Source organism: Mustela lutreola, chromosome 4 (assembly GCF_030435805.1).
Source record: "Mustela lutreola isolate mMusLut2 chromosome 4, mMusLut2.pri, whole genome shotgun sequence".
Classification (NCBI taxonomy): Eukaryota; Metazoa; Chordata; class Mammalia; order Carnivora; family Mustelidae; genus Mustela; species Mustela lutreola.
In genome coordinates, this window is record NC_081293.1 from 90672945 (window position 1) to 90690334 (window position 17390).

The following is a 17390-nucleotide window of genomic DNA, read 5'->3' on the forward strand; positions in this document are numbered from 1 at the left end:
GCATTAACATCAAGATAATTGGGAGATTCTTGGTGGGGTATTATGATCCTGCTATCATTCACATTCCCTTCTACCTCAGTCTCCTCCAGTTTATGGTGGGAGGGAGACATTAGGGCTTCAGGAACTGAAAGACCAAAAGAACCCCCCTGGCTAGAAGTGCATTTTTATCCTGCTAACCAGCTAGTTTCTCTTCTGTACGAATGCTTGTTTTTTCACGCGCGCGGGCTAACCGGCCAGTTCTGCTTCTGTAAGACTGCTTTGCTTGTTTCGCGCGCGGGCCCCCTGAACCAATCCGCTGACGCCAAGTATGCCTGTTCAAACTGTCAACCAATCAGCTCAGCCCCACCCGAAACTTGTTTGTATCTGTCTATAAAAACCCTGCACCACCCCAGCTCTAGACCTCTCCGCGTTATCGGCAACAAGTGGCGCAGAGGTCCAGGTTCGAACCTGCAATAAACGACCCTTGCTGCTTGGCTTTGACTCACATCTCTGGTGGACTTTTAAGGTGAGAGTAATACTCAGTTAGCATTTCAGAACCGAGAGTTATTTGCCTCTGGAAATTTGTGCTATTGATAAGGTAACCTCCCTGTTTAGGTCTCTAGGACATCTTGTAGAGCAAGGGAGATTCCTGTTCTGCAGGATTGCGATCCCTGCAAGTTAACTATTTATCGTTTTATGGCAGTCAGGGGTGCCTGAGGAATGCTACACATATGGAGGGGAGCAGGTGAAGAGGGGGTGCAAGGCGCCAGCTTTTGCTTTGTCCTCAGCCAGCCTCCTGCTCCCTCATCAAGTAGGAGTTCGCCAGGAATCAGAAAGGGGAGCAAACCCACGGAGGGGTCAACAGGTGTAGCGTGTTAGGGGATTTAAGAGTAGAGTGACCAGAATATAATGAACTGTAGTAAGGTTGGAAAGGAAAGGGCCAGATTATGAAAGCTTGTCTGTGCCATACTCAGAAGTTTATGGTTTTCCCTTTTTCACCAGTCTGGCATTTAGCCTGATCCTAAAATAAAGATCTTACCTGAAGCCTTGGTTCTAAGAGTCATCAGATCTCTTAAGGATGAAAAGCGTCTTTCTGGTTTCTTTTCCTTCGTTTTCCTTTTTCTTTTCTTTTCTTTCCTTTTTTTTTTTTTTTTTAACCTTTAGTGAATATTTTCACCACCATAATTTCTTGTTCCCTTTTACCCTGACATGAAGTTGCTTAATAAATAAACTGAATAATTCAGTTCTTTTATTTCTCAATATTGCCCTTTTGAAGGTTTTCAGGTTTTTAAAAATCTGAATACTTTGGCTGTTGTTATTCAGGGAAAGCCGGAGGGCCCTCTGAGCTGGGCAGAGAGGTCAGCTTCCTGAGGACAAAAGAGTCTTGTTAGCTCTGATCCTGAGCCCCCCCATCAAGAGCCCTGGGAGCTGAATTCTACGTTCACAGGAGGAGCTCTACCACACAGTATCCACAAAGTTTTCACAAACTCTCTCCCACAAAGCTGAGTATACAACCACTCAATAAATGCTTGATAACCCCCCTCTCCCTCTTTCTACTTGTTCCAGATGTTTTGTGGGGTTTTTTGTTTTTTCTGTTGTTGTTAGATTTTATTTATCCATTTGACACAGAGAGAGAGAGCACAAGCAGGGGGAGCAGCAGGCAGAGGGAGAGAGAGAAGCAGGCTCCCAGCCGAGCAAGGAGTCAGATATGGGACTCAATCCCAGGACCCTGGAATCATGACCCAAGCCAAAGGCAGCAGCTTAACCAACTGAGCCACCCAGGCGTCCCATTCCAGATGGTTTTTAATACCAGCAATACCTAAAGCCTCCAAATCTTACTTCCTTGACCCTGAGCTCTCTGGACTTGAGCATCTGCCTACCTACTCAACATTTCTCCTCTCAACTAACTAATCTTGATCCTTCTGGTGGGCAGATTGTATTTATTGAAGATGGGAACCACAGTACCGCCCATCCCATGCACTTTTCGGCAATGGCATATTGACATGGCCCATGGAAGGCGGAGACCCGTATCCCCTCCCCTTGAAACTAGACGGATCTTTGTGACTCCCTCAAGCATGAGAGAATGGCAGAAATGAGGCTATGAGACTTCCTAGCTGGGGCCTGAAACTGTCACGCGCTACCACCTTGTTTTTGGAAGACTGGCTCTTGGAGCCCGGCCGCCATGCTGTGAGGAAGCCACCAGTCGCATGCAGCGGTGAGGCCGACAGTCCCAGCCAAGGGCCCAGCCAATAGGCAGCATCAACTTCTGCGGAACTGAAGAACCTCAGAGAGTTCCAGCCAGCAGCTGGGTGCCCAGCTAATACCACCTGCACCCACCGAGCCTCCACAGAGCTCTGTCCCTATTCGTGAGAATTCACAAATCCAGTGGGCAGGTGGGACACACGGCGGGACAGTGAGCCTGACAGGGGGACGCTGCCTTTAGAGTCACAAAAGCCAGCTGGGCCTTAGACCCACCACATCTCATCTCTGAGATATTCCTTAGCTCCAAAACATCAAGAATAAAACTCACTCTTTGTGGGGTTCTTCTAGGGACTAGAAAGAATGTGGAAAGTGCCTGCCACACAGAAGACACTCAGTATGTTGTTGATGTTGCTGTAACTAAAGGCACGTTGCTGTCAGTTTATGATCTGCTAATGAGTTTTTTATCCCGCAGGCAACAGGGGTCCCAGAAAATTTTAAACAGGAAGTTACGTAATTAGGTTTGTGTTTGACAGAGATCTCTGTGGACCAGTGGTACTTGACCTTAGAACCTCTTGAAATTCTATTTAGGATAGTCTGTGTAATTGTATATGTGTGCTTCACTGCAGGGAGGGTCCCTGGCTCTATTTAGAGCTTAAGGTCTGTGGCCCTGTAAAGGTCAAGAACCACTGCCGACAGAAGCAGCAGGCAGGGGCGGTGGGAGGAGTGAGGTACTGGCACATCATGCAAACACTCAAGGTGACCGATGGAGAGGACCTCGTGGTGAGTAAAGACTGAGGCCTCCCTAGCTGGGAAGTGGGTTCCCCAGCCCCAGCCAACGTCTTGACTGTATCCTCATAAGAAAGATGCAGAGACACCCAGTTGAATTGCTCCAGATTCTTGGCCCACAGAGACTGTGTATAATAAATGTTCATAGTTTTAAGACAGTGAGTTTTGGGATAATTTGTACCAGAGCAAGAATTTACTTGATATCTCGAATGTCTTCCAACTCCTTCCCTGGGCATCCCTGCCTTTGGCTCCTTTGAGAACTGAGTTTTCCTCTCTCACATTTCCACCCACACATGGGTCCTGGCCAGCGAAGTTCCAGGCCTCACTGTGCCACCACATGCCACCACCCCTTGGCCCCATGATAATGTCACATTTGCGCAGTGCTCTACAATGAACAAAATGCGCTTATGTATAGGATCAACTGTCCTCATGGGAACCTTGGGGGTAGGGGAACTCTCCCTTTGGCATGTTTCCACAGTGTAGTTAATGACCCTGTGGCGCAGAGGCACTGAAATGTTTCATCCAAGGTCACACAGGTTGTAAGTGGAAGCTGGGACTTTGACTCAGAGTCCCAGACCCCTTGTGCATTTGTTCGCTCAGCCCATCCTAACAAAGTAGCACAACCTGAATGCCTTCCAACGGCAGGCATTCACTCTCTCACAGCCCTAGAGGCTGTAAGTGCCATGGCGAGGTGTCTGTGCCATGGCCTCCACATGCGAGCTTCGGCTGAGCCTGGCGATCTTGCACGTTCCTGGGCTTAGAGCGGCATCACTGAGACCTCTGCCTCCATCGCCCCATGGCCGCCTCTCCCCCCATGTCCGTCTCCTCATCTTATAAGGACACCAGCCCTATTGGATGAAAAGCCAACTCGACTGGCCTCATCTTCACTCACACCTTAATTACATCCACAAAGATCTGATTTTCAAATAAGGTCACGTTCACAGGTACCGACATACCTTCTGGGCAGGTGGCAGGAGTCACAGATTAGCCCACACCACTCTCATAAGTTACATTCTCGCCCAGTAGACAATCCAGAGAACCATCAGCCAGGGCCCAAACTAGCAATTCTTGGGATCGTCCTTGCCGCTGTGGTCTTGCTTCTCCAGAGCCCAGAATCCTGGCAAGTATGTCGAAGTGCCCACAAGGGGGCACCACTTGACCAGGAAAGTCACAAAAACACCTGCAGTCTTGCTAAATTCCTTAGTGAATTTGTTTTCTTCAGTTTATTAAATTAAGATCTTCACATTGGATAGCCTAGAGAGACTCAAGGGTTTCCTGATTTTCCAACAATGATTTCTGAACAGCATTGTTCTCATTGTGTAGCCGTGGAGCCGGAGCGGCCCTGTGCTGGGAGATTCTTGCAGAAGAGAGAAGTCCCTCCTCAGAGTCCTTACCACAGGGCACCCTCTAGAGAGTCCAGAAGAGTTCGGCTACAGGGGCCAGGATCTCCCACTGGACCCAAGATTCGAGGGAAATCATGCATCAAAAAATAAGTTGAAGAGCATGGCCATCTTTCCAGCACTGGATCAACCTTCTCTCTCTCTCTCTCTCTGGTAATTTTCAATTCTCTGCAGAGCTGCCCAAGAAAAGTCTTTGTTGTTGGCCCCATCTCTCCATCCCTTCTTACGTTCAACAAGCTTGCTCCACAAGCCCATTGCATATTGGTTCCCAAAGAGTCCCTCAGTTTCCAAAACCACCTCTCCCACAAACAGAATTTCCATTTACCTAAGCTCAGTAGTAAGGAAAGACCCCTCTTTACTCACACACAACATGAAAACACTTAAGCTGAAAAAAAAAAAAAAAAAAGAGGCTAGAAGGAAAACCCATAGAAACAGCCTCCGTAAAACAATCCCTATCTCCTACCCCAAGTGACTCTCCTGTTCCTTGGTATCCTGGCACATAGTCTTTACACAACCTTAACATGGACTCACCTGAAATGGTTTAAATGTTCCATAGAGTCTCCATGGTCTTCTTTACTGTTCACAGGTGGTACCAGCATCCATCCATCCATCCATCCATCCATCCAGTTAATTCCACAAACATTTTGCAGCATCTAAAATGTGCCTGCCCCTAGCGCAGGTGCTAGAGAGGGCATGGGGAAAAGAGTGTGAACAATGAAGGTCAAGTCTCTGCCCTCAGAGAGCTTACTTTCTAGCATCAGAGGCAAATTGCCCGGTGAATATGGAACTATTGCTGGATTATGGGGGCAAGCAGAGGAAAAGAAAGAAAGAAACCAAGCAGATTGTGCTTTAAGAAGGACATCAACCATCTCAATAGAGGACAGAGGGAAAGTCCTTGAGTTAAGATGCTCCTTTAAAAAAGGTCAGAGAAGGCAGGAGAGATGGTGAGACCCAGGGAAGAGGGAGCTTTGCAAAGCCTTCCTTCTCCACCAGCTTTTGGAGGCAGCTCTTGCTTGCTGAATGTTGGGTGCTTCCCAAGACTCTGGCTGATGGGAGGAATGACGGATGACCCCTGAACAGGAAGTGTGGCTCACAAATATATATATGTATATATATCTGAAAATTTAGCCCATAGTGTATCTCTAACCCATCCCTATTTCTAAGTGGGTTAGTGTCCGAGAGAGATCTCAAGCACATGTCTTCATTACTCAGATGTAAAGATCCTGCCACTCACTACGTTTAAGTTTCCATGCAGGCTCTACTCCTCTCTGTTGCATTTTCCACAAGCAGCTGGAGCCTGGGTCTTTCAGCAAGACAGCCCCTTACAGCTCACATCAGGGCTTCTCCGAAGGTGGGGACCTGCTGCCTTAGAAATACCTGTGGTGCTTGTTAAACAAGATAGATTCCTGGGCGCTGGTCCAGACTCATGAATCAGACCCTCCAGAGAGGGGATCCAGAAATCTGTTTCGCAAAGGTCCCCAGGTGTTCACATATGCTCTACAGTTTAAGAATCCGCAGGAGTCATCTGAAGTTAATGATGTACTATATGTTGGCTAATTAAGTTACAAAAATAAATAAATGAAAGAATATGCAGGAGTCTGCACCTCGTTTCTGAGGAGACACCGAGGTCTCTACCAATGCAAGTGAGGCATGATTGTTGTATGTTTAGGATTTGGGGGGGGGGGACATTTGGGTGGTGAAAAATGTTAAAGGTTGAATTGTGTTTCCCTCTCAAAATTCATCCATTGAAGTCCTAAACCCCCAGGATCTCAGAAAATGATCTCATTTGGAACTAGGGTGTAATTAATTAAGAAGTCATTAGCCAATATGACTGGCGTTCTGACTGAAAAGGGGACATTTGAACACAGGCGCACACACAGGGAGAACGCCATCTGGAGATGAAGGCGGAGGTCAGGGGGGTGCTTGTAGGAAGGCCAGGGATGACGAGCAAACCAGAAAACCAGCTTCCAGCAGAAGCTGTGGGGAGGCCCAGCACTGATGCACCCAGCACACAGCCCTCGGAAATGAACCACCTGTGCCGACCCTTCAGTGGTGGGCTTCTAGCCTGCGGGATGGGGAGGCCACAAGTCTCTGTTTTTCAAGCCCCAAAGTCTGGTGTTTGGCGAATCAAGGTGGCACATGCCTGCCAGCCGAGCCTCCACCACTTTGGGGCGATGGAGGGGAAGATCTGAAACCGCTCAGACCTAAAGTCTGGCTGCTGCAGAGTCACAGAGAGCACCAGTAAGCCCAGGCAGCACCTCCTCTTAGGTCTCATCAGTCTTCCAGTAAGAGGCACAGCCCACCCAGCTGACAGATGGAAATGGTGTTGACTCCTGTTCAGGCCCAGAGGAAGGGCTTGTGGCTTACACAAACATAAACACGGGAGATTAAAATGGGGAGAAGGACAGGCTGTCAGAAGTCTGGATGGTGGCTGTTCTGTGCAGTGGGAAAATCCCCACCAATCTCAGAGGACATATTATATTTTCCCCTGTGACATCAGTAACCCTCTATAAAGGTTCTTAAAAGTCCACCCAGAGGATGGCGCCTGGGGTCTCAGTCCGTTAAAGTTGGACTCCTGGTTTCCAATCAGGTCATGATCTCAGGGTCCTGGGGTTGGGCCTGCGCCAGGCCCTACAGTCAGAGCAGAATCCTCTTGAGATTCTCTCTCTCTCTGCTCCTTCCCCGTTCACACTTTCTCCCCCCAGTCTAAAAAAATAAAAAATAAAATAAATTTTTTAAAAATCTTTTAAAAACGTCAGCCCAGAGGTCATTTCAAAAGCGCATGAAAGAAGTTTGGGGGTGACATAAAGGTTCTATATCATGATTGTGTTGTTGTTTGTTACATGACTGTGTAAAATTTGTTAAAAATAATTTGTGTGGAATTGTACACTCAAAATTGTTGGATTTACATATATAAAATTATATATATACATATATATAACAGGCATATAAAATTATACCTCAAATAAAGCTGATTAAAATTTTTAAAAATCAGCCCATAACAGAAAATTCTGGCTTAATGTATTTGCTGATCAGGAGGAAAACCCAAAAACAAAACCCAAAACCCAGTCATTTTGCAAACTATCTTTTTTAACAAGAAATCAGACTGAAAATAGGCCATTTGATTTGATTGCAGTTTAGAAAAAATAGAAAAATAAAACAAAGATAATTCTATGGTACTTTTATCAGAAAGTAGGAAGAAAACACAGTTGGTTAATCTGATCTCTAAAATGGGATTAAAAGAAAAGAGGAGCCAGTAAGTCCTCTTCACTGAAATGCAGAATAAAAATTGAAAGGACTCAAAAAAAAAAAAAAAAATCCCTGAGTATAAATGTTGTTAAATGCGGAAATAAGCAGAGAAGCATTCCCATTAGAACAAAGAACATTTGTAATTTTCAAGTTACAAGTTACAACTTTCAAGTTAAAAGATGAAGGTGAGGAATTATCACATCACTAACAAATGTCTACTGCTCTGACCTCCACACTGCATACTGTTTGGTGGAACATTTGCAGCACATGCTTTTTGGATAAACAAAGTCCCTTTGCATTTAGAAATAAGTTCAAAGAGTTATGTTCAGTATTGGAGAATTGGATGTTACCTTCAGGGTTATGTTCTAGCTTAGAACTAGCCTGAACTTATGCTTAATTTACAGAGGCGTTCAGGGAACTTTTGCTCCAGGAAACACATGCCCACTCCCATCTCCAGACTTACTTAGCATCATAGTGAAGTACAGAACCCTGGCTTGGAGGGTTAGAAAGCCCACCTCATAAGGTGAGAGTCCAGAGAAGTTACAGAAAGCACCCAGAATAGAACATGACCCCAAGGGCACTACGGTCTGTAGGTTCCCTTACATTGAACGGTTTGCACACTTCCATCTCGGAGGATTTCTTCCTGCATTTTTTCTTATTACACATTATAAATGAATAGCAGATATGTTTCACTTAGTGTGGTTAAACAGAAAAATCAGAGCATGGATATACATTGGCCCTGAGAACTGGGGCAAAATACGTAATATGCTTGGACCTTTGCTTCCTCGTCTGCTAAATGGGATGATACCTACCTCATGAGTCTGTGGTAAGGACTATGTTGGACAATATTATATCTAAAGCACTTAGTGCTCTACCTAGTATTAAGTACTCAGTAAGTTACACAAGTATTAGATGATGCTTTAAATAGTTTTATTATAGCCTTTCTACAATTACATGGTAGAATTTAGAAGATCAGCATTTAAATTTCTTGTAAATCAACAAGTTTAAAATTAATTTCATCACACTAAAATAAATCTGTATTAAATCAAGAGCTGCTGAGTTTTATTTCAGTCATTTGCTCATTCAACAACTATTTAATTATTTAGGGTTTGGTAACACAAATACTGTTAGGCATGAGGACAGAGCAGAGAGTAAGAGAGATACAACCCCTTCTCTTATAGAACTTATCATCTAGAGGGGGAGCAGACACTACTCTAATAAATCATCTATGTGTTAGGTGGCGGTAAATGCTTTGAGGGGGCCCCCAAAGTAGGGAGTGTATGAAATGCTACGGGGAAGGGGAGGAGAAGGATCACTAGGTTATACCTGAAAGGTATAGAATATAAACAGAGAACATAAAGGCCATAAGGGCACAAACCACATAGACATCTGGGACAAGAGCATTCCAGCAGAGGAAAAAGCACACACAAAGGCTCTAAGGCCAACATCTTCTTGATGTGCTCAAAAACAACAAGAAGGCCTAAGTGATGGGAGCCAAGAGAATGGCGGTGGGGTGTGGAAGGAGAGAAGTCAGAGGGGAGGCAGACCATAGTACCCAGGGCCGGGAGAAGAATCCCCTCGAATTTTTACATCAACCCCCAGCACACACACAAGGTCCAGAAGAATCCCTAAATCCTTATATATTACATATACAATTAAACAAAGAAAACTTCTTGCCTGCCTCTCTGCCTATTTGTGATCTCTCTCTGTCAAATAAATAAATAAAATCTTTTTAAAAAATTCCTCAGATGATAAAATGAGCAGAAAATGATATTAAAACCATGATTACAACATATTCTGTATGTGCGTGAAACTAAAGGAGAGAATGAGAATAAGTAGGGAATATGATATTTGTATCTGCAAATTGAACTTCTAGAAATGAAATTACAATGTCTGAAAGGGAAAATACAATGGATGGGATTGAGAGATTAAATATTGCAGAAAATATCAGTGAATTTAAAAATATGACAGTAGAAATTATCTAATATGACACACAGGAAGGAAAAAAGACTGGCAAAAATGAACAGAGCATCAGTTAGCTGTGGGACAAATTCAAATGGGCTGATACACACATAATGGAGTCACCAGAGAAGAAGAGAGGGAGGGGCAGAAAATATGTTGAAGAAATAATGGCTGACGAAGCAATCCAAATCTGAAAACAACAACAACAACAACTTCACAGACCAAAGAAGTTTAATGGAACATGAGGACAAGAAACACAAAGAAAACCACACCGAGGCACCTCACATCATATCATAACCGAAATCCATAAACCAGTAATAAAGGTAAAATCTTTTAAAAAGACATATATTTTAAGAAAACCAAAAAACTGTGTACAAAGGAATGAGGAATAGCCATAGATTTCTCATCAGGAATAATATAAGCCAGAAAACTTTATGTTAGAAGAAAAAAAAAAAAAAGCTGCTCACTTAGAATTCTAAAGTTAAGAAAAATACTATTCAAGAACAGAAATGAAATAAAGGCATCTTTAGGTACATGAAGGCAGGAAGAATTCATTCCCAGCATACTGCCCTTCGAGATCAGCTAAGGGAATTACTTCTGGCAAAAAGGAAAGGATACCACATGGAACTGGAATGTGTATAAGGGACGGAGGCATCTTAGACATGGTATATATGTGGGTAAATATAAAATACTTGCTTAAATCTATTTAAAGAGAATTTTCTGGAAAATACGGTATGTGTATATATACAGGGGAATTTTATTCATCCTTGAAAAGGAAGGAAATCACAAAAGAACAGATACGGTATGAGTCCATTCATATTAAGGTGCCTGGAACATCAAAATCATAGGGAGAGAAAGTAGGGTGGTGGTTGCAAGAGCTGGGAGGAGGGGGACTAGGGATTTGGTGTTTCATGGAGACAGCTGTAGGTTGCAAGAGGAAAAGATTCTGGAGATGGATGGTCGCACAACAATGAGAGCATGTTTAATGCCAATGAACTGTACACGCAAAGATGGTTGAGATGGTGAATTTCACGTGATACATATTTTACCACAATTGGCTGTTTAAAACAAAAATAACAACAGAGTAAGTATGTGGGGTGTACAAGACTTGCAGAAGTAGGACCTCCACTGCACGGTTCATGGGGAGGACAGAAGTAAAATGTTGTGAGGTTCTTACACTCTACATAAAATAGCACAGCACATACAGGTGGACCATGTGATAATTTAAAAACCTATACCATAAATCCTAAAGCAACCACTAAAATAACCCTACAAGAATTTTATTCCTAATCAGCAACAAAGAAATACAATGGAATCGTAGAAAATGTCTGTTCCTAAAAAGGCCAAAAGTAGTGACACACCAGCAGAGGTGCACACCTACACCAAAAACTGTGTCTCCTTCAAATATGTACAACTATGTCAATTACACTTCAATGCAGTTATTTAAACTCAAACCTGAATAAGCTGTTTGGACAGGTACAGAGTTCTCTGGTAGTCATCACATCTTTCCAAATATATCCTCTTCTCTTTTCCCTCTGGGATGTAACAATATAGCACTCTCTGTTCTCTTTGAAATCAGGTGTAGGCACATGACTTGCTTTGGCCCTTGAAACATAAACGGAAGTGATTCTACCCACTCCTGATGGGATTATCCTGGGCTAATGCATCATTGGTGCTGGTTTCTTCTCCTGCCCAAGTGAAGTTAGGAGCATGTGTTTCCATGAGACTTAGGTCAGCCTGGGTCTGTAGGTGCTTCCATGGAGCCCAGCACAAGTGGGGCAGGTGGTCTGAGAGGTGAACTTCATTGTGTTAGTCACGGGCATGTTGGGAGATCTTTGTTACTGAAGCTAATTTAGCCCATCCTCAACAAATATCCCCTAACAACAGACATGTCCAATCACAGAGGTGGTAGTTTCAGATGGCCTTGGAAAGCAAACTGGTCCAGTGGCCTCTGAGGTCTCTGCCAACCTGAAGAGCTATATGTCACAGGTGTTACCAGCTTGGTGTTTAAAAAGATATCACCACTCGGGGCACCTGGGTGGCTCAATGGGTTAAGCCTCTGCCTTCAGCTCAGGTCAGAAACTCCCGGTCCTGGGATGGAGCCCCACATTGGGCTCTCTGCTCGGTGGGGAGCCTGCTTCCCACCTCTCTCTGCCTGCTGCTCTGCCTACTTATGATCTCTCTGTGTCAAATAAATAAATAAAATCTTTTTTAAAAAATAAAAGGGTATTACCTTTTCAAGCCCCTTACCTACCTGGGAAGAACTTAGCTCCTTCGCAAAGTAACACCTAGATATTTCTGAGTCCTCAAGGACTCAGACACAGTTGGCTTATGTTCTTCAACTCCAGCCACCAAGTAAAGTCACCATACCTCACAGACTGTGACCAGTGCTCTCCACCAAGTCTCACTCTCCCAAGGAGGCCATGTCCTGTCATTCCCAATGCCACTGCTTTCTGGAACATCAAGGTCATGCTGGATTCTCATCCCTAGGCATTTTTAAGCCTCCATCCACCCCCAGGGGACTGGACCACTGTTCGGGGTCCAACCCTATGCCTAGGAGTCTAGAAGTCTCCTCAGTCATTGTCCATTTGTGCCCATCTGTGTCCTGTCCCGTGTGGTCCTCTGCCAGTCCTGAGGAACAGGAATCTTTGGGAGGCTGGAAGCCCTCTGAGGTTCCTAGTGGGAATGTGCAGCACTGCCAGAGAAAAAAGGGGAAAGTACGAGAGACTTGCAGGACCCGCCATCCCAAGGACTGGGTAGGAGTGGATCTATTTTGGAAGAAATCCTTCTCCCTTCAACTCCTGTAGACAAATCTCCAAGGTGCTTATTAGGCTTTCGGAAACCTACTTTTACTGGGTCACAGACTTCCCCTAAAGAGAATGAAGGCAATAACTGGAGAAAACACGAATTTTGCAACAAGTTTTCCTTTCACACAATCAATAGCACCTCAGCATCAAAGCGATCTCTGAGAATTTTTAGGATAAATTTATTTTCTCTCAAAGATCCCAGGTGACTAGGAGGCAAAGGCTCTTCCACCTTATTATTCAAAAAACTTAGCTCCTTCAAATCTCAGCTCAAGTATTTCCTTTTCCAGTTGTGATATCTGGCTTTTTCTTTGTAAACTAAATGATTTCTTTGGGCAGTTTTTCCAAAACAAAGAGTTTTCCAGAAAGGTCTCCGTAAATCTTCATGGTCCACAGAATAGGAAACTGTTCTCAGCTTTGAATTAGCAGCTTAATTTTTATTTCTATCACTCTGTCCAGGTTTCAGAGATCTTGAGTCCGGTTTCAGTCAATAATCTGGTGATTTCCTTTCTTACCCACGGAAGCTTCGAGAAGGAAGAAAACTTAGATCTAAAGAATGGGATCCCTGTCTTTCTTTGGAAATAGTTTCAATCAGATTAGACTGCTGCACTCAGTAGTGTCAATTAAAACTAACGGGCAGAAACCCAAATAAAAAAGCAACAAAGTATCTGAGCCCGTTGAGCAAGAAACATACAAAATAATTCCGGGAAATTACAGTTCTCACAATATTTCAACATGGGGCCTTATCTGTTGTTTAGAAGCAAGGATATATTTATTTGCTATTTGGATCAGAAAGAATAAAATATAGAGCCAAATGGCCATTGGGGAAGAAGGGAAGACCTCAGTGAAGTGTGATGTCAATTTACGTGGAGGACGGAGCCAAATGGACAGGAAAAAAATGTATTTACTAGCACTTCACCACAGTCCAAGTTACTTAGGAGCTTAGCCAAGGCCTATTTTTAGTATTCTACTATATCTTTTGAATAAAGTTGGGTCTTAGGTGATACGATGTGGCCCTGACCAGGCTCAGGCCAAGCAAACTCCCAACCAAAATTCTCTTCCTAATGTTTCTCGCTGCATTTTCAGCAGAAGAGGATTCTGAAGACAGTTGTGCGCCTTAAATCAGAATCCCCAGCCATCGACTCCTAACCTTAGTTGAGGACCAAGGGATGCTTCCTGCTTATAAGCCAGATTCCCCTACACTGCGCCGCGGAGGGGCCAATATCTATGGGCTTAGGGGGACTCCCAGCACCTGCGCACCGTAAGCTTCCGAGTTTTCTCCAGACACCAGCCCGGCCCTACAGGAGAGGGCCTGGCAGGTTGGGCTGAAAGCTCAGTTTCCCCGCAGGTCCGCCAGCCTCTCCAGCTGGGCACCTGGGGCTACTGCGTCCTAGTTACACGTTAACACGCTCTCTGATCACAAAGTAGTCCGTGGGAGGAAGTCTTTTCCTGCCCGGGAGCCGCCAAGGACGACGACCAAGTCTTTGCCGAAGAGGGCCGCTCCCGCAGGACTCCGTTCCCACTGCCCGCACTCTGCCACCTCCGCCCGAGAGCTAGACCCCGCAGTCCAAAGCTCGGTCACCCGCAAGCCTGCACATCGCGGGCCCCTCCCCACCCCGGCCACCCGACCCTGGCCAGCCACGCCCCTCCGTCCGCGCCCGGAGTCCAGGCCCCGCCTCCCCGCGCGCCCCCCGCCCCGGGTCCCGCCTCCCCGCGCCTCGCACCGCTTGGGGCCGCTTGCGCACGCGCGACCACGGCGGGGGCCGGGCCTCGCGCCCCCTCTCCTCCTCCTCCGCCTCCCCCATCATCCCCCCTCCTCCCCCCTCCTTCCCCCGTCCTCGTCCCGGCCCGGCGTGGGGGTGGAGGCCGTGCGCCTGCGCGGAGCCGGCAGTCCGGCAGGGCCGCAGCCGCGGGGTGGCTGGCCGTTGCCGTGGGGACCGCGGGCCCGTCCCTTCTCCGGTCCCCTGCCCCGCGCCGCCTCCACCGAGACGCGGAGGACGACCCGGACCCTCCTCTCCCGCCAGCCCGAGCTGCCGCTGGCGACTGGGCGAGAGGCGGTGCCGCTCCCAAGATGTCGCAGACGGCCATGTCGGAGACCTACGGTAGGAGGCCGGCAGGGCGCGGCGGGCTGGGGCGCGCGGGGGCGCGCCGGTGCGCGCCCGTGCGCGCGGGCTCGGGGGGCCGGGGGCGCGGGGGCTGGGGGCGCGGGGGCTGGGGACGCGGGCCGGGCTGTGTGTGGCACTGACGTGACCTGCTTTTTCAAGTTTCCTCCCGCCTTCCCTCTGCGCTCGCACCCGTGGGGTTTCCCCTTTCCTCGCCCTGTTTCCGTGGCTCGGGGTTTGGGAAGCCAGCTCCAGACTTTCCTCGGCGAGGTTGTGCCCGGCCAGGATGGGAAGGACTTAGGGCGACGCCTGCATTTCAGTGTGTTCCCCCAGTCTTCCAGCGTGACCTTTCCTGGTTTGGAATTCCTTTCTTTGCCCTGGGATTACAAGGAGAAGTGATCGATAGAAGTGATCGACCAATCCACGCCTTCCTTCGGAGACCTCTCGCCTCATTCACTGCTGTTTCTCAGTCGCTCCAGCTTTTTAGTCCTTTCTGGGTTGCATTACGGCTATTTATAAATGTGCCTTTTTGAAACCATAAACACCCTGGAAGCAGAGCCCTATCTGTTTAATCTTTGCTTCCCCTAAAACAGCCACCCCTGGAGGGGTCTCCACAAATAATTTTTGAGTAGTCGAAAGCCTTCCCAATTCATACACTGTGTTTTTGTTTTGTGGTGGTTTAGCCCTGCGTGGTAAGAACAAATACTACCCTACACGTCTCGTTTGCGTCGGACTTGAGGAGGTGTTTACCGGCCTCTAATCACTTGTTCAGATGTGTGCATTCTCAGATTAAGTCTTTGATTGGGACTTTTACAATCCCAGGGAGAGGTTCGAGTTCAAAAGCGTGTACCTGATCTCGGATTACTTGTGCTGGCCTTGCTGTGCTCCTTTCACAAATAGGCGAGGAATGGCGTGATGGAGCCGGCAGGTGCTGGGAGGCGCTGTCCACACTGCGGGCCGCACAACAGGCGTGGTTCTCCTCTTGGAGCATGCAGTCTATGGGGGATACAGAGTTAAGGGCATCATGAACCTAAGAATGAGTAGTTAAAACTTCAGGCAGGAAGGAGTTCTGAAGGAGCGTGATTTGGGAAAGAATGTTAGAAGGAAATCTGACCCAGACTGGGGAGGTAGGAAGCAATTCTCATGGCTGAACAGCAGATACCCAGGCCCAGACAGCCACGGAGAGAAATGGAGTTCCAATAAGGGGAGCTGAAACAGTGGGACAAAGGTGAGGGTGTGGCAGAGAGGGCCTTTGGAACATTTCCATCTTTCTTCTAAGAGGGGTGAGGTCTCATTTGCTTCACCTTCAGCCCCTCCTGTGACTTGTGCTTGCCCTGTTCTTGGTGCCATTGGGCATTACATCTGTTCCTAGAAGGCTTAGGAAACCCTCCAGGAAGTCGATGGCAGTTTTTCATGTTGTCATTGCTATACATGGAACTGTACATCTATGTTGTCTGGTTCTTCCTATAGAGAACCACAGTCAGAGAATTTGTAAAGAAAATACATTTCTCTAGCAATTTTCAGCTGTACTTTTGCTTTTCTTTATTTTCAAGTGCTCCTTACCCCACATTTTTTTTTTCTTTAACCTGGAGCCTTGGGGGGGGGGGGAGTCTAAATAAGAAAACCAAGTGGGGATTATAAATTAGTAAGAAAGGACTGGAAGACTTTGGGAGATAAAGATTTTTCATTTATCTTATATGAAATAACCTTGATAAAATATCACGCATCTCTACTTGACTTTAGACACAGTTAACTGAACTCTTGAACATCACGGATTGACTGATTAAATGATGATCCAAAGGCTTTTTTTTTTTTTTTAAGATTTTTATTTATTTATTTGACAAAGATCACAAGTAAGCCGAGAGGCAGGCAGAGAGAGAGGGGGTAAACAGACTCCCCACTGAGCAGAGAGCCCGATGTGGGGCTCGATCCCAGGACCCTGAAATCATAACCTGAGCTGAAGGTGGAAGCTTTAACCCACTGAGCCACACATGTGCCCTGATCCAAAGACTTCAATCAACAGTATTCTTTTTTTAAAAAAAAAGATTTTATTTATTCATTTGAGAGAGAGACAGTGAGAGAGAGAGAGCATGAGCGAGGAGAAGGTCAGAGGAAGAAGCAGACTCCCCATGGAGCTGGGAGCCCGATGCGGGACTCGATTCCGGGACTCCGGGATCATGACCTGAGCCGAAGGCAGTCGTCCAACCAACTGAGCCACCCAGGCGTCCCCAATCAACAGTATTCTTATGTCATGATACCTCCCAAGTACATTTTTACTTTTTTACTTGCAATTACCTCTAGTAGAGGTAATTTAGAGGAAACTAATGGAATAGAGAATTAGTTTTAGAAACAGCAAATGTGGTCATTGAAATTGCGGACCTAAAATAAAAATTTAAGAACCAACCAAAAGTCCTAAGGTGTCACCTTCACTTATCACTGACCATATTTGCACAGCATTGTTCCCCCAAAAGTAAAACAATCATTTGACTCTTAGATAGCTGGCAAACGAATGTGTGCCTAACCTTTAAACTCCTTTGTGCTCTAGGGTTATTTTTTTCTTCCAGAAAAGGAGGCTCTGTTTAGCTCAACAGGAATAGGATGAAAATTTAAGAGCCAGTGCTTACAGAGTACCATTTATGAGCTATATCTACCTGTTTTTTAGCATGTTAAGGCAATATTTCATCTTCCATAGACTGAGTAGCAGTCAACATTTTGTTGCCTTGAAACTATATAACCATATAATATTGAATATTGTATATAATATTGTAATACAAAATTGAAATCTTAGATAAGTTTCAGATTGAAACCCTGGATCTGAATATCTCTAAACTGAAACAGTGTTTCCCAAATATTGTTAGATTCACTGCACTCTTAAAGCCTTGCCAGTTAGTGTGGCTTAGAACTTC

General features: G+C 45.9%; 1 protein-coding gene and 1 long non-coding RNA gene across 3 annotated transcripts in view; both read left to right on the forward strand.

The window, feature by feature from the left end:
* The first annotated feature begins 412 nt into the window (after window positions 1-412).
* On the forward strand, window positions 413-5956 carry LOC131830353 (uncharacterized). The gene is made up of 3 exons (XR_009353123.1): window positions 413-505; window positions 2808-2961; window positions 4291-5956. It is a non-coding gene; the product is annotated as an uncharacterized LOC131830353 (long non-coding RNA).
* Window positions 5957-14108: 8152 nt separating this feature from the next.
* Window positions 14109-17390, forward strand: part of RAB4A (RAB4A, member RAS oncogene family) — a 47051-nt gene continuing 43769 nt past the window's right edge. The window contains exon 1 of one of the 2 annotated variants that reach the window (XM_059170513.1): window positions 14109-14484. In XM_059170513.1, the coding sequence (XP_059026496.1) occupies window positions 14454-14484 (31 nt within the window). In that variant the 5' untranslated portion in view covers window positions 14109-14453. The remainder of the gene's footprint in view (window positions 14485-17390) is intronic. The other variant, XM_059170514.1, reaches the window with a different exon arrangement.